The sequence below is a fragment of the Primulina huaijiensis genome, chromosome 14 (assembly GCF_012295235.1).
Source record: "Primulina huaijiensis isolate GDHJ02 chromosome 14, ASM1229523v2, whole genome shotgun sequence".
NCBI lineage: Eukaryota > Viridiplantae > Streptophyta > Magnoliopsida > Lamiales > Gesneriaceae > Primulina > Primulina huaijiensis.
The window spans coordinates 11,342,131-11,367,345 of record NC_133319.1 but is presented as its reverse complement, the minus strand read 5'-3'; the positions used below and the strand labels follow the sequence as shown (position 1 = coordinate 11,367,345).

At 38.0% G+C, this 25,215-nt stretch overlaps 1 protein-coding gene and 1 non-coding gene across 2 annotated transcripts; one reads left to right on the top strand and one right to left on the bottom strand.

Moving 5' to 3' along the window:
• Nucleotides 1-2,781: 2,781 nt before the first annotated feature.
• LOC140957975 (uncharacterized) lies at nucleotides 2,782-3,963 on the bottom strand. Its single transcript, XM_073415385.1, has one exon. The coding sequence runs from the start codon at nucleotides 3,961-3,963 to the stop codon at nucleotides 2,782-2,784; it is 1,182 nt and encodes a 393-aa protein (XP_073271486.1).
• Nucleotides 3,326-3,431, top strand: LOC140958152 (small nucleolar RNA R71). Its single transcript, XR_012171747.1, has one exon. It is a non-coding gene; the product is annotated as a small nucleolar RNA R71 (small nucleolar RNA).
• Nucleotides 3,964-25,215: the final 21,252 nt, after the last annotated feature.

The following is a 25,215-nucleotide window of genomic DNA, read 5'->3' as shown; positions in this document are numbered from 1 at the left end:
ACGTCCCAAATTGTCCCTCTATCAGCCTCCTCTCCCAAAATTTGAAAAAGATCGGCAACAAATCTTTCTAAAAATATCGAGCGCGCCCGGGCGGATGGTCTTCGCAAAAATTTTTTTTCTCACGCCTTGTAGGCGCCCGGGCGGATGTCCTTCGCAACTAATTCTTTTTTCTTCAGTTTTTTCTGCATCTCCTGCATTTTCACCACCGAGACACATGAGTAACAATAAAACATAATATATGCTAAAATGCAACAAACTGCATGCAATATAGACGATATGCACAACAAAATGAGCTATCAGGTAATATGAAAAACACGTAAAATGCACCTATAACAACCCCCCAATACTAACCTTTTGCTCGCCCTCGAGAAAAATAGGTGACAAGACAAAATGGAACATGACACAAAGTAACTCGACAGTGAATTCATAGTCATCAATTAGCCTCAGCGAAACTCAACATATTCCCTTGTCGATCAATGTAAAAGCACAACTCTTTGCACTTTTCTTGGTCTAGACATTGTTTCAAATAAAACCTGAGCGTGTATGTGTGTGTAATTAGTCCTAGCATCATATATGACAGAGGGATCCATTCTCAACCAAAGTTAGAGATTTAAATCAGTATGTTAGTGTAAATCTTATTCTCCTCTATTCCTCTTCACTAAGCAACCACCAGCAGCAAATTTCTCTTTTTTTTGACTGAATTGGAATACTGAAATAAAAGGACTAGATTAGAACCCTTCATTCAGATTCAAAACCATGTATTTTACTTTTTAAGCCAGGAATAGGATTTCATTCCTTTATTCGGCTCCCCAGCACCTTACATCTCCAACTTTAGCCAGGAATAGAATTTCATTCCTTTATTCGGCTCTCCCACACCTTACATCTCCATCGTTCTCTTTTTTTAACGCTGCTGATAGATACCTCGATTCAAGAGAATATAGTCAAGTTCAATTTACACCTTCAAACATCTTCGTTCCCCACTTTAGTTTTAAATTCTCACCATCTTATCATGCATGCTTCTAGTTCTAAAATTTGTGCAAAGAGAATTCAACGTTTTAAATAAAACTTCATGTCTTTGCCACAGTATGTACTTAAGGAGTGCGATTACACTACAAACAGGACATGTCTCATCACCTCTTAATCATCCTTGGCTAACACGTACTACTTCGAACACTGTCGACTGACACACACACCAATGAAAAATGACTAAAACTAAATGCCAACAAATATAATCAACAAAACACAAAAAATGAACCCACGAAACAACACCCATCCACCCCCAATACTAAAGTCGAGCAGTGTCCCCAATGCAACAGACGATAGAAAAAGAGACAGAGAGTGCATAACAAACATGGATGCAACATAACCGAAACATGCAACAGAAAAAGAAGTAACTAAAATGATCTAAATGCAATGCAAGAAATTAAAAGAAGGGACATAAGTGACTCCCCTCTCAATAATCATCCTCGTCGTGTAATGAGCTTGTCGGGATGTGCTAGCTTTTTACGCTCTAAGTACACGTACTTCTGATGTGGAGGCAGTGTATTGAGCTCACCTGTCGGCGGTTCCTCAATGCTTGACTTCTGAGAGTTCAAGTCTCTTCGATCCCCCAAATCCTCAAACTTCATCCTTACTGACTTCTTCCATGGATGGTTGGCACTAAAGTATGCCGCTCTTTCAGCTTTGTCTTCCTTGAGTTCATCCTCCTTCAATTTAGTAGTGAGAGTGGCTTCCAATGGATCGTTAATAGCATCCTGCACAGACTGACACACAAGTGAATCCAAAGAATTTACTATAAAACAATCATTAGTATGCAGTGTGTGCTTAAGAGCGTTAAAAACATGAAGAGTGATTTCCTCCTCTCCCACTCTCAATCTCAACTTCTCTTCTTGCACATCAGTCATGGCCTTTCCAGTTGCAAGGAACGGTCTCCCCAGAATCAACGGCGTCTCCCTATCCTCTTCCATGTCAAGTACCACAAAATCTATAGAAAACATAAACTTTCCCACTTCCACTAATACATCCGCTATGACCCCTCGTGGATATTTGACAGATCTGTCTGCTAATTGCAAGAACATCTTCGTTCGCTTAGGCTCTCCCAGTCCAAGTTTCTTGCATACAGACAAAGTCATAAGATTAATACTTGCACCAAGATCACACAAAGCTTTATGCAAAACCACATCACCAATCATGCAAGGAATAGAAAAACTCCCATGATCCTTGAGTTTTGGTGGGATTTTGTTTTGCACAATCGCAGAGCAGTTCTCAGTCAAGTTTCTCGTTACGTGATCCTTAAAATTCCTCTTATTAGCTAAGATGTCTTTCAGAAATTTAGCATATCTTGGCATTTGCATCAAAGCATCAGCAAAGGGAATATTAATGTGCAATTTCCTGAATAATTATAAGAACTTACCGAATTGCGCATCCAATTTCGCTTTTTTCAATGCTGCAGGGAAAGGTGGAGGGATGACAATTTTAAATTGTGCAGTAGGTGCGGGTGTAGAGTTAGAAAACTTACCTGTGGACGTGTCAACCGCTCCCTCTCTTGGCTCTAACGTTTTCTCACTCCTTAACTCAATGGCATTCACTTGTTCTTTAGGATTAGTCTCGGTGTTACTTGGCAAGGTGTCCGGCTCTCTACTTGCTATCATCTTAGCTAACTGTCCAATCTGATTCTCTAGCCCCTTTATTGATGCATCCTGATTCCGTAGTCTAGTCTCGGTGGCTGAAATGAACTTAGACATCATCTGCTCCAAATTGGACTTTTCTTCTCTAGGAGGGTCAGATATGTACATTCGGTTGTTTCCCATACTGTCGTCCTCCCTGTGGTCCATTCTGACTATTTTGGCCGCCCCACGAAAAGTTGGGATGTTGCCTCCATCCAGGATTGTATGTGTTTGAATACGGATCTTTCCTTGGACGGTTTTGGACTCCCACTTGATTCACTGGTACCCCTTCTTGCACATAAAAAGGACCACTATCTTGGCAGTCCTTAATATAGTGTTCTCCTCCGCATTTTTCACAAAATATCTCTTGAAGACGCATAGCTGTGCCACCCATATTCAAACCATCCAGCTTCCTGTTCAAGACATCAAGTTGTGCAGCAATAGCAGAAAGGTCAGTTACCTGGTGAACTCCTGCACTTCTCCGTTGGTTGTTCCTTTCAGGTTGAGGATGATAGCTGCTAGCAGCCATCTCCTCCAATAACTCATATCCTTCCTCAGTAGTTTTTCTCAACAGGTTCCCACAAGCAGCATCATCTATCATAGTACGATTAGGAGTAAGCAGGCCGTAATAAAAGGTTTGAACAACTAACCCAAGTGGCAGTTCGTGATGAGGACATCTTCGTAATAGATCTTTGAAGCGCTCCCATGCCTCATATAAAGATTCCTGCCCGAATTGAGCAAATGTGCTAATGTCTGCCCGCAGCTTCATGGTCTTAGATGGAGGAAAATATTTGATGAGAAATGCTCTCGCCATATCCTCCCATGTGGTGATCGAACCTACAGGCAAACAATTTAACCATGCTTTAGCTTTATCACGTAAGGACAAAGGAAATAAACGCAACATAACAGTATCATCAGAAACTCCATTAAATTTAAAAGTATCGCAAATTTCAAGAAAATCTGCGATGTGCATGTTTGGGTCATCTACTACAGTTCCTCCAAACTGGACTGTATTCCGAATCTTCTGAATTATAGCTGGCTTGATTTCGAAGTGGTTCGCCCGTACAATAGGCCTCACAATGTTGGGGCATGCACCATCCAAAGAAGGCTGGGCATACTCTAGCATTGGTATGCGGCGTGGCATCTCGACATGTCTCTCTTCATGGTGTTCCTCCTCATGCTCGTGCTCGTGCCTCTCCATCAGTTCTTTCAGTCTTAGCTGCTGTCTTCTCCTGCGAAAGGTTCTTTCAATTTCATGGTCAAACTGCTCAAGCTCCACGTCAAGTGACTTTGGCATGCACTGGAAAAGATATCTGTAATAGAATATGGAGTGTTAGCTCAAGAAAAATAAAATAATGCTGAAAAAATAACTAAAAATAAAATTGTGAATTAACAGTCCCCGGCAACGGCGCCAAAAACTTGATCGAGCAAAACTTGCACTGTGGAATCCTTACTAAAAATATGGTTTTGTATGCTCAAAAATTAATCGCAAGTGCACGATGTCCAGTAATAGTATAATGTACGTGAGTACGAGTATCGTTCCACTGAAGACTGTATTTGACAATTATTATTTTCAGTTATTAAATCTTTAGTAATGAAATTTGGATGATTGTTTTAATACATTTATGCTAAAATAAATATGCAAATAAAAAGATTCAAAAATTTAATAATGAGATATAATATCTAAAATGATTGATTAAAATTCAATGAGAAATGGATTTGTTGGGAATTTAAATTCACCTATCCCTCGTTAATTAATTAATTCGTTCGATAGTGATTTACGCTTCCGAAAGGATTTCCTATTCAATTGAACCCACTCTCTCGAGCTATGCCAAACTAATTATACTCAGTGAAGTAATTAAATGTCTTTAATTATTTATCAAGAGTGAATCGCATGTCGATCTATGAAATCCCCTAGTTTTCGATCCTTAGGACTATGACTATCGGCGCGTATCCAATTTCATATATCTTTGTAAATTGTAGATCCACAGACTATGCTACTCGCTCCTATCACAAGTTATTCTCTCGAACTCACTCGCAATATAAAAAAGTTGTTAAAGTTAGCTACGCTCTAACTACACAATGAAAAACAGTAGCACATTCAAGAATAACGCAACAATCGACATATAAATTAATTAAATCAAAGTTTGGGGTAGGATCCCCTTAAATCCCAACAAATATATAAAGTTAGCTACTCGAATTCATAATAAAAATAAACAAAACAATGTTTGAATGATAAAAACTAGATTAGAAATACTAGAATAGACGAGATCTGCGAAGAACGATGCCCGGGAATCTTCGAATCCTCAACTCCTAGCAATTTCTCCCACCTTCTCGGTCTTCCTTCGACTTTTTGGCTGATGAATAATGTCTGAAAAACGTCCCAAATCGTCCCTCTATCAGCCTCCTCTCCCAAAATTGGAAAAAGATAGGCAGCATATCTTTCTAAAAATATTGAGCGCGCCCGAGCAGACATAAGTTTCCGCCTGGGCGGATGGTCTTCGCAGATCTTATTTTAATTTTAAATTCGGCGCTCCTGGGCGGACATAAGTTTCCGCCCGGGCAAATGGTCTTCGCAAAAATTTTTTTTTTCTCACAATTTGCAGGCGCCTGGGCGGATGTCCTTCGCAACTAATTCTTTTTTCTTCAGTTTTTTTCCGCATCTCCTGCATTTTCACCACCGTGACACATGAGTAACAATAAAACATAATATATGCTAAAATGCGACAAAATGCATGCAATATAGACGATATGCACAACAAAATGAGCTATCACATAATATGAAAAACACGTGAAATGCACCTATAACGATATCCAACTAAATTGAAAGAGGAGTCTTTAGCATACTATAGTCTCACATTTTGTGTGCCTTTAAGATATTTTAAAATACGTTTGGCAGCTGAAAAATACGATTGTTTAGGATTTGCTTGAAATCTAGCACACATACACACAACAAATACAATATCAGGACGACTAGCAGTTAGGTACAATAATGAACCTATTAAACCTCTGTAGAGTGTCGTCTCAACTAATATTCTCCCTTGATCATTGTCTAGCTTAACTGATGAACTCATAGGAGTATTTGCAGCTGAACATATTTTCATGCCAAATTTCTTGAGCAATTCCTTCGTATACTTTGTCTGACTGATGTAAATACCATTTTCTAATTGCTTCACTTGCAGGCCAAGGAAAAATGTCAGTTCACTCATCATACTCATCTCAAATTTCTCCTGCATCAACTTAGCAAACTTCTCACATAGTTTGGGGTTAGTTGACCCAAATATGATATCATCAACATAAATTTGCACAAATAGAATGTGATCATTTTTATAAAATTTAAACAAAGTCTTATCAATTGATCCAACAGTAAAATCATGATCAGTTAGAAATTTTGAGAGTGTCTCATACCCAGCTCTTGGAGCTTGTTTAAGACCATATAGATCTTTGTTCAAATGATAGATATGATCACGAAAAGAGCGAATGATAAAACCTGGGGGTTGTTTAACATAAACTTCTTCCTGTAACTGACCATTTAGAAAGGCACTCTTCACGTCCATCTGATATACTTTAAAATTCTTGAATGATGCATAGGTAAGGAACATTCTGATTGCCTCCAGTCTTGCAACTGGTGCATACGTTTCATCGTAGTCAATTCATTCCTCTTGCATGTATCCCTGAGCTACAAGTCGTTCTTTGTTGCGTGCAATTGGACCATCTTCGTTCAGTTTGTTTCTGAATACCCATTTTGTACCTATAATGGTTTTACAAGCTGGTCTTGGAACTAAGTTCCAGATATTGTTATGGGTAAATTGATTTAGCTCCTCTTGCATTGCATTTATCCGGTTAGGATCAGCAATAGCTTCATCAGTTTTCTTTGGTTCCAGTTGTGAAACAAAAGCTGAATGAATAAATAAGTTAAGCATTTGGTTTCGAGTTCTTACTGGATCAGATGGATTACCAATTACCAATTCTGGAGGATGTGATTTCTTCCATCTGTAATCGGCATTTGTAGCATCCATATCAGCAACTGCTTCAGTTGGCAATTGAATGTGTTCTTCAATTTCAGTTGGAGCTGTATCAGTTGGCAACCGAATATCATTAATTTGCTCCATCAACTGATTATCAGGAACAACTTCTTGTTCAACTGATTGATCCAGAACTTCTGGTTCAGGTGTTTGAAGGACGTTTCGATTGATATGATTTTCTTCTTCAGTATCATCATCCAAATTGATATCTGCAAATCGATCAACTAGCTCAACTGGATCAGGCTTATCAGTTAGCATAGATTCATCAAATACTACATTTATAGATTAATTCTTCAACATGTAATTAGCTTTTATTAAAAACTCTATAAGCTTTACTTACTGAAGAATATCCAAGAAATATTCCCTCTGCAGATTTAGCATCAAAAGCTCTTAAATAATTTTTGCCATTATCAAGGATAAAACATCTGCAGCCGAATATTTTGAAATATGAAACCACACTTTTTCGTCCATGCCAGATCTCATACGGTGTTTTCAAATGATTATTATTAATAATTGATCTGTTCTGAGTATAACATGCAGTGTTTACTGCTTCTGCCCAAAATCTTTGAGAAATATCAAAATCAGCAAGCATTGTTCTAGCTGCTTCTTTAAGGGTCTGATTTTTTATCTCAGCTACACCATTTTGTTGAGGGGTTCTAGCTGCTGAGAGCTCATGCTTGATCCCAGTATTTTCTAAAAACATTGAATGATCTTGATTGATGAATTCAGTCCCTCGATCAGACCTTATTCGATCAATCCCAACTGATTTTTCATTTAATAATCTTTTAAAGAGTTTAATCAGTTGTGCAGCAGTTTGGTCTTTTGATTTGAGAAATATGACCCAAGTAAATCTTGAAAAATCATCTACAACAACTAACGTGTATTTCATTCTCCCTAAACTCATGACGGGTATTGGACCAAAAAGATTCATATGTAACAGTTCTAAGCATCGGGAGGATGATTTACAACCTCTGTTTTTGAATGAAGATCTTACTTGCTTGCCAAACTGACATGCCGAACAAATTTTATCTTTTGAGAAATCTATTTTGGGCAAACCAGTTACAAGATCATGGTTTCTCAGATAGGCAATAGATTTAAAGTTTAAGTGGTTCAACCTCTTATGTCATAACCAGTTTTTTGAAGATTTGTAAGTTAATAAAAAAAACTGGTGCATAAGGCTTATCAGTCCAACTGACTTTGTAGATATTTCCACAACGATTTGAAGTTAGGATGACTTCATTAGTTGAGTCTCTAACTGAGCAAGTGTGTCTGTCGAATTAAACTGAGAATTTATTGTCGCATAACGGACTGATACTAATCAGGTTATACTTCTGTAAGGTCCAAAATTAAGACGACGTAATTCAACTGCATGCAAATCTAGGAAATATGAAAATAAGTAATAAATTGATTTAATTGCTAAATTATTTGTGTGGGATGCATGATTTTATATTAAATATGATTTAATTGTCATTTTTCATAAAACTGTATTTTTAAGGAATATTCACGTTGCGATCGAGGAATGGACACCGAGGGCTGAAAAAAGTAAAATGTATTTATTAAATAATTATTTTAATTATTTAAAATATGGTTGATGGTTTTTCATATTTTCGAAAATAAGGGGTTTTGAGGTGATTTTATACGCCGGGACCTAAATTTTATCGTTGTTGATTTTTCAACAAAAATACGAACTTTTTAGCAACGCGGCTATTTAATTTACAAACTATTTTTACCAAAACTATTTTTAATATTCTAATTAGATCCTAATCTAGTACTAATGGGCCTAAACTATGCTTAATAGGCCTAAAGTCTTATTACTAAATAATTAACTATATAATATTTTAATCCCACCCCAAAAACCCTTTGCAAGTCACGCCCACTTTTTGAATTTTATCTCCCAAGTTCCTTCAAAATACACGACTCACACACCATCAATATTTGGAAGAAAAATCGAGAAATTTTCACGGTAGATTTCAAAGCCAAGGTCTTGTCCCGTTCTTCGTCATCGTCAATGATTAATCGTGCGTTAAAATCGCAAAGGCACGCCTATTCTTTCCTTCAAAACATCATCACACCATATTATATTTTTATACATGAAAAGTATGGAAATCAAGTAACACTTTGAATTGTTTTTCGAAATTGCATGTGTGGGGGTTCCAAACTTACGTTTTTGATTCCTCAATCTTGTTTATGTATTGTGTAAGGAGCTGCCATGATTAGGATTCAATTCATTATTGCTTTTCACGAATATTAGAGTCCTATTTCATCACAATATCCCCTGCAAACGAAAATCACGAAAGTCGGAAGCTGTGTTGTCATGGGAAACAAGGGGTTCGGTCTTGGGCCATGATGGTTCGGCCGGGCGATAGCTGGTTCCAGGGGCTAGCCAAGGTCATGGGGGAGTCAAGGGAAGAGTCCTAGCCATGCTAGGACTCGAGCTAAGGGGCTTGGGAGGAGTCCTTGACAGCAAGGACTCCTACCCGAGAACTATCATGGGGCGCGCAGGGTTCAGCGCTTGCTCGGCGTGGGGCTCGGCTTGGGGTTCGAAGGCTAGGTCAGGGTGTGTCCTAAGGGTCCTAGACGAGTGCTAGAGAGGCTGGTTAGAGATCCAAGTCATGGGCTAGAGTCCTAGACACCTAAACATGAGTCCTTGTCCACATAAGAGTTCTCGGCCACTACATGGGAAGGTTGTTATGGTTCGGGTAAGGGGCTAGGGATGGTTTCCATGGGTTCCTAAGTTCCATTAGGGTACCTAAGGGTGGTGGTCAGGGTCGGGTTCATTATGGTTCGGGGGTCACTCGATAAAATTGAAAGAAGGCTCGGGGTCGAAGATTAGGTGTCATATTAGGGTTTCTAAAATAAAATAAATTGAAAAATGGCTCACGGGGGTCGAGTCGTGGTTAATGGGGGCTAAAATAATATAAAAATACTAAATTTAGAATTTAGGAATTTTATATTAAAGTTTGGGATTTTTCGGAATTAAAACGCCTTCGAAACGATTAATTACGAATTAATTAAAAAGCCTAGTTTTTAAGCTAAATAAAATTATGAGAATTTTAATTTAAGCTTAAATAATTATTTGGGACATGTTAGAGTCAAAGAAATCAAGAAAAAGTCAAAAACGAAAAATGTCACGACCAGGGGTAAAACGGTCTTTTTACACCGGAAAATTAGTAAACGTCATGGCAGTGTCCTAAATGCTATTTTATGTGCTAATATGATTATGTAACATGTTTATGAATTTTTATATGTTGAAATATGATTTTTAAATGTTTATTGATTGTTAAGGGTTAAATTGGACATTTAAAAGATATGTTGCATGCTTGGTTTCAAAATAAAAACGATACGTATATGCATGTTTTTATTAAGTGGTGATAACATGTTGAAGGACGTGAAGGGATTGTGATTGCTACATGTTGGAAATATCGTGAGAGTTATGGTCCTAGTGGGAGCCTGACGATCGTGTTTCCTTGGATACAGATATGAATACGAATACGAATACGAATATGTTAATACGTAGTCCAGGGCCCAGTTGACCGGTGAGAGTGTTGCTGATGTCCCCCGCCGCCCAGTACTTTGGTTTTCTTTAGATGGATCCATCGCCCAATACGATGAAGAATACGAGTCACAATCACGATCTGAATTCAACAAACACGAACATGAACATGAAAATGAATATGTATATGAATATGAATATGTTTATGTGATATGTTTATGTTTTTTTTTTGAAAACGTTTAAGTTTAAAGTTTATGCATTATTAAGAAAATGATATTTTAAGTACAAGTATTTTTCACTGTTATGTGTTAACTATATTACGTATTACTTGTTATCAAAGATAGGACGTGTTGAGTCTTTAGACTCACTAGGTGTGTATGATACATGTGATATAAATAAATATGATATTGGAGGTCTTGACGAGTGACTTGCTGGACAGTCGGTGCACATAACCCGAGGACCAGCGCTTCTATTTCCGCATTTTAGTTTATGATTTTAAGTTAAAGATTTTTACGACATTTTATTTATGTTTTTGGGAGATTTTGAGAGGTTTAGTATGAGCTACACTTTTCAACATTTATTGCTTTTTAGGTTTGGTAAAACGATTTACGATTTCTTGTTTTGACTATTTTCCCTTTTGATTTTCAAGTACTAGTTGGGTGTTTATTTTAAAAATAGTACAAAGGTATTTTTGTATATGTACATGTATAGACCGAATATAAAAAAAAAATTAGCACGTTTTAAGAAAACGAATACGCAGACGTTTCAGTTGGTATCAGAGCAAAGGTTCTGTAAAGGGTTGTGCCACCATCAGCACCAGAAAGATCAGTCGTCAAGCCTCAAATTGTAAGTTTCACATGCTTTATATGTTTTAATATGTTGTTACCTGCATAATGACATGAGTAATATGTTTACGTTACATGTTTATCAGTTTTTGAAATATTTATGCTGTGCATGTTTAAATTGCTAAATGAGTTAGGATGTCACATGATTAGAGAACTTAGATTTAAATGCATGTTGGTTACGTTCGAATTTAGAAAACGTTAAGATAAAATGCCTCCTAGACGTGCTCCCGTTATCGAAAATCAGGAAGAGAACAATATGAATCGTCAAGGGAATAACCAAAGGAATGGACCACCACCACCACCACCACCACCAGGGGATCCTTCTACCCGTGCACTAGAGGGGATGGCTCGTCTCTTCGAGCAACAATTACAGCAGCAGCAATTACAACAGCAACAATTAGAGCAGATGCAGCAGCAATAGCTACAGCAGCCACCTAGGCCACAACATGATATTTATGAACAATTCCGAAGGCTAGGGCCGAAGGAATTTTCTGGCACTACGGATCCCTTTGCTGTTGAGAGTTGGATTCGTTCACTTGAGGTACACTTTCGCTATCTGGACATGGGGGATGCTGACCGTGTGAGGTGTACTACTTATCTGTTTAGGGATTACGCTTCTTTATGGTGGGAAGGAGCTGAGCATGGTATAGACCTTGCTACACTCACTTGGGCTCAATTCAAGACAAAATTCTATGAGAAATAATTTACTGCTGATGTCAGAGGACGGATAAAGAGAGAATTTATGACTCTCCGTCAGGGAGACATATCTATTGCTGATTTTGTGAAGAAATTTAATAGGGGTTGTCATTTTGTACCCCTTATTGCCAAGGATACGGAAGAAAAGCTTAGACATTTCATGGATGGCCTTCGACCTACCATTCGGGATAAGGTTATGATGATGCGTCCGGTGGATCATGCTATAGCAGTTACCTATGCATACCAGGCTGAGCAATCCTTGAAGGATATTGACTTTGAGTTACAGCGTAAGAGGCAACAACATCAGAATAATAACCAGCCTAACAAGAATCCATATACGGGTCCTCCTAGACCTCAAGGGCCTCAAAATCCCCAAGGTCAAGTCAAGAAACAAGGACAACAGAAACCTCCACCCGCAGCACCAAAACCTGCAGAATCACAGCCATGTAAGAAGTGCAATCGACTACACTCTGGGCTTGTGTTTGGGGTACTTCTAAGTGTTTCATATGCAAGGAGGAAGGACACAAAGCAGCTGATTGCCCAATGAAGAATGCACCTACAGTTGGGCGAGCTTATGCTATGAACGCAGAGGAAGCCGAGGAGGCAGACACTACACTTATCACGGGTAACCTAGTCATTTAACATTTTATATTGCCTATTATTGCATGAAATGTTAAATCGGTTATTAGAATTGGGATCAAGATTTAACCTAGTAGAAATTAAGTTGCATGTTCTACCTTAGTTGTGCTAAGTTATGATTTTAGAAACCATAGAAAATGATATGAAATTTGTGCCTTATTTTATGTGAAGGATGAAATAATTCCAAATAAAAAGTTCTAGGACCAAAATTTAAAGAAAATCATAACTAAGGGGAATTTCGAAATTTTGGGATTTAAATTGTAAGTTTCCAAAAGTTAAGGGACCAAAATGCAAATACCGAATTCTTAAAGGGCCATGAATGTAATTTTCGAAATCTTCAAGGGCTAAAATGAAAAAAATTCTAAAATATAAGGGCTTTAATGCAAATATCCGAAAACTTTGGGGACTAGTATGAAAATTTGGAAAAAATATTTGAAGGGCTAAAATGCAATTGTTCCAGAAATGCTTAATTTCAACGCGTAATCTTCATATACCTTTGGGAAAACTAATGATAGTAAATCCTTAAGCTTCATCACGAAAAGATTTAAAAGGCGTTTTCACCGCAGGGAGAATTCATTCAAGGAGTAGCTACCTAAGCTTTGCTAGATTCCAGAGCTACACATTCATTCATATCTGAAACCTTCATGAAAAGACTGAATATTACTCCTCAAGATATGGGTTTGGGTTTCAAAGTTTCTATCCCTTCCGGTGACCAAATGTTCACATCTAGAATTGTCAAAGATCTGGAGCTTCGTTTGTGCAATGATGTGGTTCGGACAAACCATATTGTGCTTCCTATCCCGAATTTGATATCATACTTGGAATGGATTGGTTATCAGCGAATGGAGCTTCGATTTATTTTCATCAGAGATCAGCGTCTATTCGGCCGCCTAGTGGTAAATCTTTTGTTTTTGATGCGGCAAGAAACAAGCAAATGCCGCATGTTATCTCTTGTCTACATGCGAGCAAGCTTATTAAACACGGATGCCAAGCTTTTCTAGCGTGTGTCACTACCGCACATGCTCCTACCAGTCAGAAATTGAAAGATGTTGATATTGTCAGAGATTTTCCCAGCGTCTTTCCCGAAGACGTTTCTGGCATTCCACCCGATCGTGAAGTGGAATTCTCTATTGATATGATGATGGACACTGTTCCTATATCTAAAGCACCTTATCGTCTAGCACCCGCCGAAATGAAAGAATTAAAAGATCAAATCCAGGAATTGCTAGACAAGGGTTTCATTCGCCCTAGTTATTCCCCATGGGGCGCACCCGTATTATTTGTGAAGAAGAAAGATGGGAGTATGCGTCTATGCATCGACTATCGAGAGCTCAACAGGGTCACTATCAAAAATAAGTATCCACTGCCAAGAATTGAAGATTTATTTGATCAGTTGCAAGGAGCATCGATGTTTTCTAAGATTGATCTTCGATCCGGGTACCACCTATTGAAAGTGAAAGAGTCGGATGTTCACAAGACAGCATTTCGTACTAGATATGGGCACTACAAGTTTATGGTCATGCCATTCGGCCTGACTAATGCGCCAACGATCTTCATGGATCTCATGAATCGCGTATTTCAGCCGTATCTAGATCAGTTTATTATAGTCTTCATTGATGATATATTGATCTATTCGAGGGAGAAAGAAGAGCATAGTCGTCATTTCAGGAAAGCATTGCAAGTACTACAAGACATAAAACTTTATGCAAAATTCAGCAAGTACGAGTTTTGGCTTGATAGAGTGGATTTCTTATGCCACATAATTTCTAGTGATGGCGTTGAAGTTGATCCAAGCAAAGTCGAGGCAGTGAAAGAGTGGCCAGTACCGAAGAGTGTTACCGAGATTCGCAGTTTCTTGGGACTAGCTGGCTATTATCGCAAATTCATCAAAGGATTCTCATCCATTGCAGTACCATTGACATCCTTGACTAAGAAGAATGCAAATTTTATTTGGGGATCCGAGTGTCAAGACAGTTTTGACAAGTTGAAACAAGCCTTGATATCAGCACCCGTGTTATCTATGCCATCAGGGCAAGGAGAGTATGTTCTATATACTGACGCTTCTAAACTTGGTTTGGGCGCAGTTTTGATGCAAAATGACCGAGTTATAGCATATGCGTCGAGACAGTTGAAAATTCACGAGAAAAACTACCCTACTCATGATCTTGAGCTTGTAGCAGTACTTTTTGCATTGAAAATTTGGAGACACTACCTTTATGGGGAGAAGTGCAAAATATTCACCGATCATAAAAGTCTGAAATACTTCTTCACCCAAAAGGAACTGAACATGAGACAACGTAGATGGCTTGAGTTAGTAAAGGACTACGACTGTGCGATTTAACTATCATCCGGGGAAAGATAATGTTGTGGCAGATGCACTGAGTAGGAAAACAGAAGTTGTCGCTCAATTATCACTTCAAAGACCGTTGCAGTCCGAGATACAGCGGTTTGAGCTTACAGTCTATGCTAGGGGCGAGGCCCCTAATCTTGCCACATTATCATTATAGTCGACTTTGAGAGACAGAATTCGTGATGGACAATCTACCGATGAGCAATTGCAAAAGGGGAGAGCCAGAGATGAAGCCAAGGGTCGGAAATTATATTCAGAGGTGGATGGTATAGTTCGTTATCGAGATCGGTTATGGGTTCCTAATGACGATTCTTTGAGAGACCTTATTATGAAGGAAGCTCATGACACACCATATTCCATTCACCCGGGTAGCACGAAAATGTGCAAAGATTTGCAGTTGCTATATTGGTGGCCAGGCATGAAGATGGACATTCTGAAGTTTGTATCCGAGTGTTTGACATGCCAACAAGTTAAATCAGAGCATCAAATACCAGCGGGGAAATTGAAGCCACTCCCTATTCCCGAGTGGAAATGGGAAAATGTCACCATGGACTTTGTTGTGGGATTGCCGAAGACTGTTAAGAGGTTTAATGCCATTTGGGTGATAGTTGATCGTCTTACAAAATCAGCGCATTTTCTACCTATTAAGACGACATTCACCATGATTCAATATGCCGACCTATATATTCGAGAGATAGTTCGTCTGCATGGGATCCCTGTATCTATTGTTTCTGACAGAGACCCGAGGTTCATGTCATCTTTCTGGAAGAGTTTGCATGCAGCGATCCACCCTCAAACCGATGGACAGTCAGAAAGAGTTATACAGATTTTGAAAGATCTACTTCGAGCATGTGTTATTGATTTCCAAGGTAGTTGGGAACCAAAATTACCTCTAGTGGAGTTCATATACAATAATAGCTATCAATCATCAATCGGGATGGCTCCTTTTGAGGCACTTTATGGAAGGAAATGTAGATCTCCTATTCATTGGGACGAAGTGGGTGAAAGAAGAGAGATTGGTCCAGACATGATTGAAGAGAATACCGAGCTTATAGTCAAAATTCTCTATAGAATGAAGACGGCGCAAAGCCGACAAAAGGGTTATGCAGACAAGCGACGAAGGGACTTGGAGTTCGCAGTGGGCGATCATGTATTTGTGAAAATAGCGCCTATGAAGGGTGTCATGCGTTTTGGAAAAAAAGGCAAGCTAAGTCCAAGATTTATTGGACCATTTGAGATTTTGGAGAGGATTGAGACACTAGCTTATAAAGTGGCATTGCCACCCACACATTCAGGAGTTCATAATGTGTTCCATATTTCGATGATGCGGAAGTACATGTCGAACCCGTCACATGTACTAAATTTTGAACTTCTTCAATTAACTCCAAATATGACATATGAAGAACGACCCGTTCAGATCTTAGCAAGGCAAGAAAGAAGATTGCGAAACAAAGTCATTCCAATGGTCAAGGTCAAGTGACTGAATCACTCGGAAGAGGAAGCCACTTGGGAAACCGAGAGGGACTTGAAGGGTCGCTATCCAGAACTATTCGGTAAGTTCTAATTTCGAGGACGAAATTTAATTTAAGGGGAGAGGAATTTTAAGGTCCAAAATTAAGACGACGTAATTCAACGTCATACAAATCTAGGAAATATAAAAATAAGTAATAAATTGATTTAATTGCTATATTATTTGTGTGACATTCATGATTTTATATTAAATATGATTTAATTGTCATTTTTCATAAAACTGTATTTTTAAGGAATATTCATGTTGCGATCGAGGAACGGAGACCGAGGGCTGAAAAACGTAAAATATTTTTATTAAATAATTATTTTAATTATGGTTGATGATTTTTCATATTTTCGAAAATAAGGGGTTTTGAGGTGATTTTATACGCCGGGACGTAAATTTTATCGGTGTTGGTTTTTCAACAAAAATACGAACTTGTTAGCAACGCGGCTATTTAATTTACAAACTATTTTTACCAAAACTATTTTTAATATTCAAATTAGATCCTAATCTAGTATTAATGGGCCTAAACTATGCTTAATAGGCCTAAAGTCTTATTAGTAAAAAATTAACTATATAATATTTTAATCCCACCCCAAAAACCCTTTGCAAGTCTCGCCCACTTTCTGAATTTTCTCTCCCAAGTTCCTTCAAAATACACGACTCACACACCATCGATATTTGGAGGAAAAATCGAGAATTTTTCAAGGTAGATTTCAGAGCCAAGTTCTTGTCCCGTTCTTCGTCATCGTCAACGATTAATCATGCGTTAAAAATGCAAAGGCACGCCTATTCTTTCCTTCAAAACATCATCACACCATATTATATTTTTATGCATGAAAAGTATGGAAATCAAGTAAAACTTTGAATTGTTTTTCGAAATTTCATGTGTAGGGGTTCCAAACTTAAGTTTTCGATTCCTAAATCTTGTTTATGTATTGTGTAAGGAGCTGCCATGATTAGGATTCAATTCAGTATTGCTTTTCACGAATATTAGAGTCCTATTTCATCACAATATGCCCTGCAAACGAAAATCACGAAAGTCGGAAGCCTGTGTTGTCATGGGAAACAAGGGGTTCGGTCTTGGGCCATGATGGTTCGGCCGGGCGATGGCTGGTTGCAGGGGCTAGCCAAGGTCACGAGGGAGTCAAGGGAGGAGTCCTAGCCATGCTAGGACTCGAGCTAAGGGGCTTGGGAGGAGTCCTTGACTGCAAGGACTCTTACCCGAGAACTGTCATGGGGCGCAGGGTTCAGCGCTTGCTCGGGGTCGTGGGGCTAGGCTTGGGGTTCGAAGGCTGGGTCAGGGTGCATCCTAAGGGTCCTAGGCGAGTGCTGGAGAGGCTGGTTAGAGAGGCATATCATGGGCTAGAGTCCTAGACACCTAAACATGAGTCCTTGTCCACATAAGAGTTCTCGGCCACTACATGGGAAGGTTGTTATGGTTCGGGTAAGGGGCTAGGGATGGTTTCCATGGGTTCTTAAGTTCCAGTAGGGTACCTAAGGGTGTTGGTCAGGGTCGGGTTCATTATGGTTTGGGGGTCACTCGATAAAATCGAAAAATGGCTCGGGGTCGAAGATTAGGTGTCATATTAGGGTTTCTAAAATAAAATAAATTGAAAAACGGCTCACGGGGGTCGAGTCATGGTTCATGGGGGCTAAAATAATATAAAAATACTAAATTTAAAATTTAGGAATTTTATATTAAAGTTTGGGATTTTTCGAAATTAAAATGCCTTCGAAGCGATTAATTACGAATTAATTAAAAAGCCTCGTTTTTAAGCTAAATAAAATTATGAGAATTTTAATTTAAGCTTAAATAATTATTTTTGGGATATGTTAGAGTCAAAGAAATCAAGAAAAAGTCAAAAATGAAAAATGTCACGACCAGGGGTAAAACAGTCTTTTTACACCGGAAAATTAGTAAACGTCATGGCAGTGTCCTAAATGCTATTTTATGTGCTAATATGATTATGTAACATCTTTATGAATTTTTATATGTTGAAATATGATTTTAAAATGTTCATTGATTGTTAAGGGTTAAATTGGACATTTAAAAGATATGTTGCATGCTTGGTTTCAAAATAAAAACGATACGTATATGCATGTTTTTATTAAGTGGTGATAACATGTTGAAGGACGTGAAGGGATTGTGACTACTAGATGTTGGAAATATCGTGAGGGTTATGGTCCCAGTGGGAGCCCGGCGATCATGTTTCCTTGCATACGGATACGAATACGAATATGTTAATAGGCCAGGGCCCCAGTTGACCGGTGAGAGTGTTGCTGGTGTCCCCTGCCGCCCAGTACTGTGGTTTTCTTTACATGGATCCATCGCCCAATACGATCAAGAATACGAGTCACAATCACGATTTGAATTCAACAAACACGAACACGAACATGAAAATGAATATGGATATGAATATGAATATGTTTATGTGATATGTTTATGTTTTTTTTGAAAAAGTTTAAGTTTAAAGTTTATGCATTATTAAGAAAATGATATTTTAAGTATAAGTATTTTGCACTGTTATGTGTTAACAGTATTACGTATTACTTGTTATCAAAGATATGACGTGTTGAGTCTTTAGACTCACTAGGTGTGTATGATGCAGGTGATATAAATAACTATGATATTGGAGGTCTTAATGATTGACTTGCTGGACTGTCGGTGCACATAACCCGAGGACCAGCGCTTCTATTTCCGCATTTAAGTTTATGATTTTAAGTTAAAGATTTTTACGACATTTTATTTATGTTTTTGGGAGATTTTGAGAGGTTTAGTATGGGCTACACTTTTCAACATTTATTGCTTTTTAGGTTTGGTAAAACGATTTACGATTTCTTGTTTTGACTATTTTCCCTTTTGATTTTCAAGTATGTTGGAAACTTAATTTCGGATGTTTGACAAACCGATTATTTATTGGAACTAACTGATCAAATATTCGATCTATACAGCTTGCCTAACTGAAGAGTATCGCGCATATTATCTAAGGCAACTGAACCCAGCTGAACTGAACTTTCGAAGAAAACCAACTGATCAGTTGAACTTAATTGAATTCTCGAAGACAGCTGACTGATCAGTTGGAAACCGATCAGTTGATATATTCAGCCGTATGCTTCCTTCAACTGAACATGTCTCGGGAAAGAACGATCAACCGACAAAGAGACATAGAAGATTGCAACGCCGCACTTAAATCAATAAAGCTTAGAACAACCGATTTCGGCGAAAGCAGTTAAGGCGCCGCATCACAATAAATGAATGAAACAATATCCAAGGAATAATCAAGTAAAAAATCAACGGATACAAAGATTCAAATTCATCTCTGGTTACCGTTGGAAAGGAAGCATATAAATAAGTGAACAAAGCAGTTGAGAAGAAGAACGATCAACGCATTATTGAAGCTTGCTGTTACGCCGCTAAAATCACAATTCACAGCTCACGTATATCATATATATCAGTAGCATCTAAAGCTACACTTTGAGCGTGTTAGCACTTTGTAATTCAATCAAGAATATATCAGTTGTGCTAAGATGAGTCACGAACTGATAAAAGCTGTTGTATGCTAAGAGTTTCAGTTTTTGCAGTGTTAAGTCCAAACTGAAGTGGGTCAGTACAAGTCTTGGATTCGAGCAAAGGCTTTTAGTGGAAATCCTACCCCTGAGATAGAAGGGATGACGTAGGAGTGATTGAAATCTCCGAACATCCAGAAACAATACTTGCATACTTTATTTCAGTTTTTTATTCTATCTTTCAGTCAGTTATTATCCGCAACTACTCTTAGTTTAACTGATTGTCATTGACCAACAAGATTCCGAGAATCAGTTTGTCACCAAACTGAATTCAAAATTCGAAAAGATTCATTTTAATTGTGAGTGTTTGTTCAACCTCCCCCCCTTCTAAGCACTCTTGATACGTTAATCGATCCTATTAAGTGGTATCAGAGCAGTTGAATCTTGTTCTTGAATACTTTTGATCTATAAACTTGCTAGCATGAATTCATTCAACAAAATCCCTATGTTCTCCAGAGAAGAATTTGATGATTGGAAAATCAAAATGCAGGCTCATTTAGCTGCACAAGATGATGACATGTGGTATGTCATAACTGATGGACCCATGAAGATTCTGAAACCTAATACAGCAGTTGCCATAACAGAAGGGGCACCACAAAGAATAGAACAGCCCAGAGAAGAATGGACAACTGAAGATAAAAGAAAAGCCAATCTTGATAATGTGGCTAAAGACATTCTGTACAAGACGCTGGACAAAATAACTTTCAGCAAAATAAAGATGTGTAAGACAGCCAAAGAAATTTGAGAAAAACTGATCCAGCTTTGTGAAGGAAATGATCAAACCAAGGAAAATAAACTTTCAGTTGCAGTTCAGAAGTTTGATAATATCAAAATGAAAGCAGGAGAATCAATGCACGAGTATGATGAAAGAGTAAGCAGTATCATCAATGAGTTAAATGCACTTGGAAAAGTGTATACAAACAAAGAGGTTGCACTGAAGGTAATGAGAGGCCTACCCAAAGAATGGGATGTCAAAACTATGGCAATGAGAGAATCCAAAAACCTGAACCAGATTGAACTTAATGATCTATTTGCTGATCTTAAGGCTTATGAGTTCAAACTGCAAATCAAAGAAGGAGAACCATCCACACCAGCAGCAACAACTGCTCTAGCTGCTGTCAGAACAGAACCAACTAGTTCAGTTTAGAAATCTGCTGATCAGTTAAGCAATGATGCTATGTCACTATTCATCAAAAAGTTTGGAAGGTTAATGAGAAAGAATCAAGGAAACTTTCAGAAGTCATACCAAAGAAACAACTCCAAAGATGAAACAAATGCTTGTTACAATTGTGGCAAATCAGGTCACTTCATTGCTGACTGTCATAAACCCAAGAAGGACAGTCAAGGCTCAACTGATAGAAGAAAGAAATCATATGAGAACAAAAGAAAACCCAAGGATGATAAGAAGTCCTTCAGAAAGAAACATGAGGTACTTTTAGCCGAAGAAAGAAAATCTAAATGGGCAGAAACTAACAGTGAGGAGTCAGAACCAGAAAGCTCATGCAGCTCTAGTGATGATGAGGAAGACAAGTGCCTGATGGCTAATGATGCAGAAGAAGAATCATCTAGTCAACAGGTATTTGATTTCAGCTCAACTGACTTTACACGAGAAGAACTCATTCTAACACTACATGATATGGTAAATGAATATCAAAAACTTGCATCATTATTCGAAAAAATCAAAGCAAAGAAAACTGATCCCACAGACAATAAAACCAAAACTGATGAATCAGTTGACGGGTTGAGTCTGAAAAGGGAAATTGCTGAGTTAAAAGCAGAAAGAAACAAAGATCAGTTATTAATCCAAAAGTTGATTCTTGAAATCTCAAAACAGACTGAGCTCATTCAATCTTGGAACAAGTCATCTACTGCACTAAATGAAATGCAGAATTCACAAAAATCAGTTTCTGATAAAACTGGTTTAGGGTTCAACACTCAAGGAGAAATGTGTCCAAATGACACTCAACCAAAGCTAAAAATAGACAAAGGGAAATATATTCACTTTGTTAAATCAGCAGTAGTACAAGATTAAATTGAGCTTAGTAAGCTGATTGAGCAACCTACTGTAAATATGAACAAGGCTAGAAGATATGAGATTGGTTATAGTCAAAAATCCTCAACTGATTGACAAAGTCAGTCATCAAAGAGGTTTTACAAAAACTATTCAAATAGCTACTTCAATTACTATAACTGCAAGCCAGTTCAGAAGAGATACAGACTAAACAATCAGTTGAATAAACCTAAAATAGATAATGTATCATCTATACACTACACACCATGCACACAAAAGCCGAGAAAAACAATTTGGAATACAACTACTGGAGAGTCTGTTAGACTAATCCAAGTGTGGGTTCCTAAGGGACTAATCAGCTCAGGACCCAAATAAGTATGGGTACCAAGTTTTATTATGTGTGTGATTGCAGATAACAGGTACAAACAAGAACTCAATATGGTATTTGGACAGTGGATGTTCGCGACACATGACACGAGATGCAACTGTGCTATCTCAACTGACCAAATACAGTGGTCCAAACATCAGTTTCGGGGACAATTCCAAAGGTAGAACTGTGGGTAAGGGTAAGCTTATCCATGGTAACTTTACTTTTAAAGATGTTCTATTAGTAGAAAACCTGAAGTATAACTTGATTAGTATCAGTCAGTTATGCGACAGTGGATTCTCAGTACAATTTGACAAAAATTCATGTTCAGTCAAAACTTCAACTGATGAAATCATACTAACTGGCAAACGTTGTGGAAACACATATAAAGTCAGTTGGAATGATCAAACTTATGCACCAGTTTGTTTTATTGCTTCCAAGTCATCTAAAAACTGGTTGTGGCATAAGAGACTAAATCATTTAAACTTTAAAACCATTGCCTATCTGAGTAAACATGAACTTGTAACTGGTTTGCCCAAAATAGATTTTTCAAAAGAAAAACTTTGCTCAGCATGTCAGTATGGTAAACAAGTACGATCCTCTTTTAAAAACAAGGGTTGTAAATCTTCATCCCGATGCTTAGAACTGTTGCACATGGATCTTTTTGGTCCTATACCAGTCATGAGCTTAGGGGGAATGAAATACACCTTGGTGGTCGTAGATGACTTTTCAAGATTTACTTGGGTTATTTTTCTCAAATCTAAGGACCATACTGCTTCACAACTGATAAAGCTCTTCAAAAGACTTTTAAATGAAAAATCAGTTGGAATTGATCGAATCAGATCTGATCGAGGAACTGAATTCATCAATCAAACTCTTTCAAATTTTCTAGAAAATGCTGGAATTAAGCATGAGCTCTCAGCAGCAAGAACTCCTCAGCAAAATGGTGTAGCTGAGAGAAGAAATCGGACCCTTAAAGAAGCTGCTAGAACAATGCTTGCTGATTCTGGTATTTCTCAAAGGTTTTGGGCAGAGGCAGTAAACACTGCGTGTTATACTCAGAACAGATCAATGATTAATAAGAATCATATGAAAACACCATATGAGATCTGGCATGGAAGAAAAAGTATAATTACTTATTTCAAAATATTCGGCTGCAGATGTTTTATCCTTGATAATGGTAAAAATTATTTAAAAGCGTTTGATGCTAAATCTGCAGAGGGAATATTTCTTGGATACTCATCAGTTAGTATAGCCTATAGAGTCTTCAACAAGAAAACCCTAAATGTTGAAGAATCAGCTCATGTTGATTTCGATGAAACTGAACTAACTGATAAGCCAACTGATCAAGTTGAGCTAGCTGATCGATTTACAGATATCAGTTTGGAAGATGATAGCAAAAATGAAAGTCACAGCAATCAAAACAGATTTCAAACACCTGAACCAGAAGTACTGGACCAATCAGATGTACATAAAGTCGTTGCTGATGATCAGTTGATAGAGCATAATGATAACACTCAAATACCAGTTGACGAAGCACCAACTGAGACTGAAAATTGTGTTCAGTTACCAACTGAAGAAATTGCTGATACAACAAATACTGAGTACAGATGGAAAAAATCACACCCACCTGAACTGGTAATAGGAAATCCATCAGATCCAGTAAGAACTCGAAATCAAATGCTAAATTTATTTATCCATTCAGCTTTTGTTTCACAACTAGAACCGAAGAAAACTGATGAAGCTCTTGCTGATCCTAACTGGGTAAATGCAATGCAAGAAGAGCTAAATCAGTTCACTCATAACAATGTCTGGAACTTAGTTCCAAGACCAATTTCAAAAACTATTATAGGTACAAAATGGGTGTACAGGAACAAACTGAATGAAGACGGCTCAGTTGTACGCAACAAAGCAAGACTTGTGGCACAAGGATATAGGCAAGAAGAAGGAATTGACTATGATGAAACTTATGCACCAGTTGCAAGACTGGAGGCAATAAGAATCTTTCTTGCTTATGCATCACACAAGAACTTCAAAGTATACCAGATGGATGTGAAGAGTGCTTTCTTAAATGGTGAGCTGCAGGAAGAAGTATATGTTAAACAACCTCCAGGTTTTGTAAATCATAGTTTACCTGATTATGTTTATCATTTGAACAATGCCCTGTATGGTCTTAAACAAGCTCCCAGAGCTTGGTATGAAACCCTTTCAAAATTTCTAACTGATCATGATTTTTCCGTAAGATCAGTTGATAAGACTTTGTTTAAATTTTCAAAAAATAATCATATCTTATGTGAGAACCCGGGATTTTACGAGCCAACTAACTTAACTCGAAGAAATGGCTTCAAAGCTCGGAGATTAACTCAACGAGATGCCAAGCTGGAAGTAACTATATCCATTGAAGTACTATCACGGGAGGAATAAAACCCCAGGTCAAGGACTCAATTCGTCAGCTCAAAGCAGCTCAACCAATCTTGTCCTAACAAGAACAAAAGGGAGCTAAGGGAGGAGCTAAAGGTTTGGACAAATTAATTATGCAAGAAATAATCAATGAAGGAGCTAGGAGTTAAGACAAACTTAATATGCATGGGAGTTGGATGATCATTCTAGAACTTGAGGAATGCATGAACCCATCATTATAACTAGTCTTGGAATTTGGAAGAACACATGGAATTTTGGTCTACACTTAATCACATTCAAGCCTTTCTTGATGGCCAAGAATTCGACCAAAGGGGGTGGCAAGGTGGAGAGTTTTTTTTTGCCTATAAATACCACTCACTTGGTTGAGAGAAAGCACACCACAAAACCTCTCAAAAATTTGGCTACTCCCCTCCACCAAACTCTCCAGAATTTCAGCCAAGGCTAGCAAAGAAGAAGGAAGAAAGTTTCGTGCAGTCAAGTGCTAGAGTTCTACGTCGAGGTGCTGCCGAATTGAAGACAGTATTTGTTGAGATTACGTTGAAGTGCTGCCAAATGTTCGGAAGGAAATTTCGTGTCAAAGTCTGCAAATTTCGAACCTACCTTCGAAAAACTACTGTAA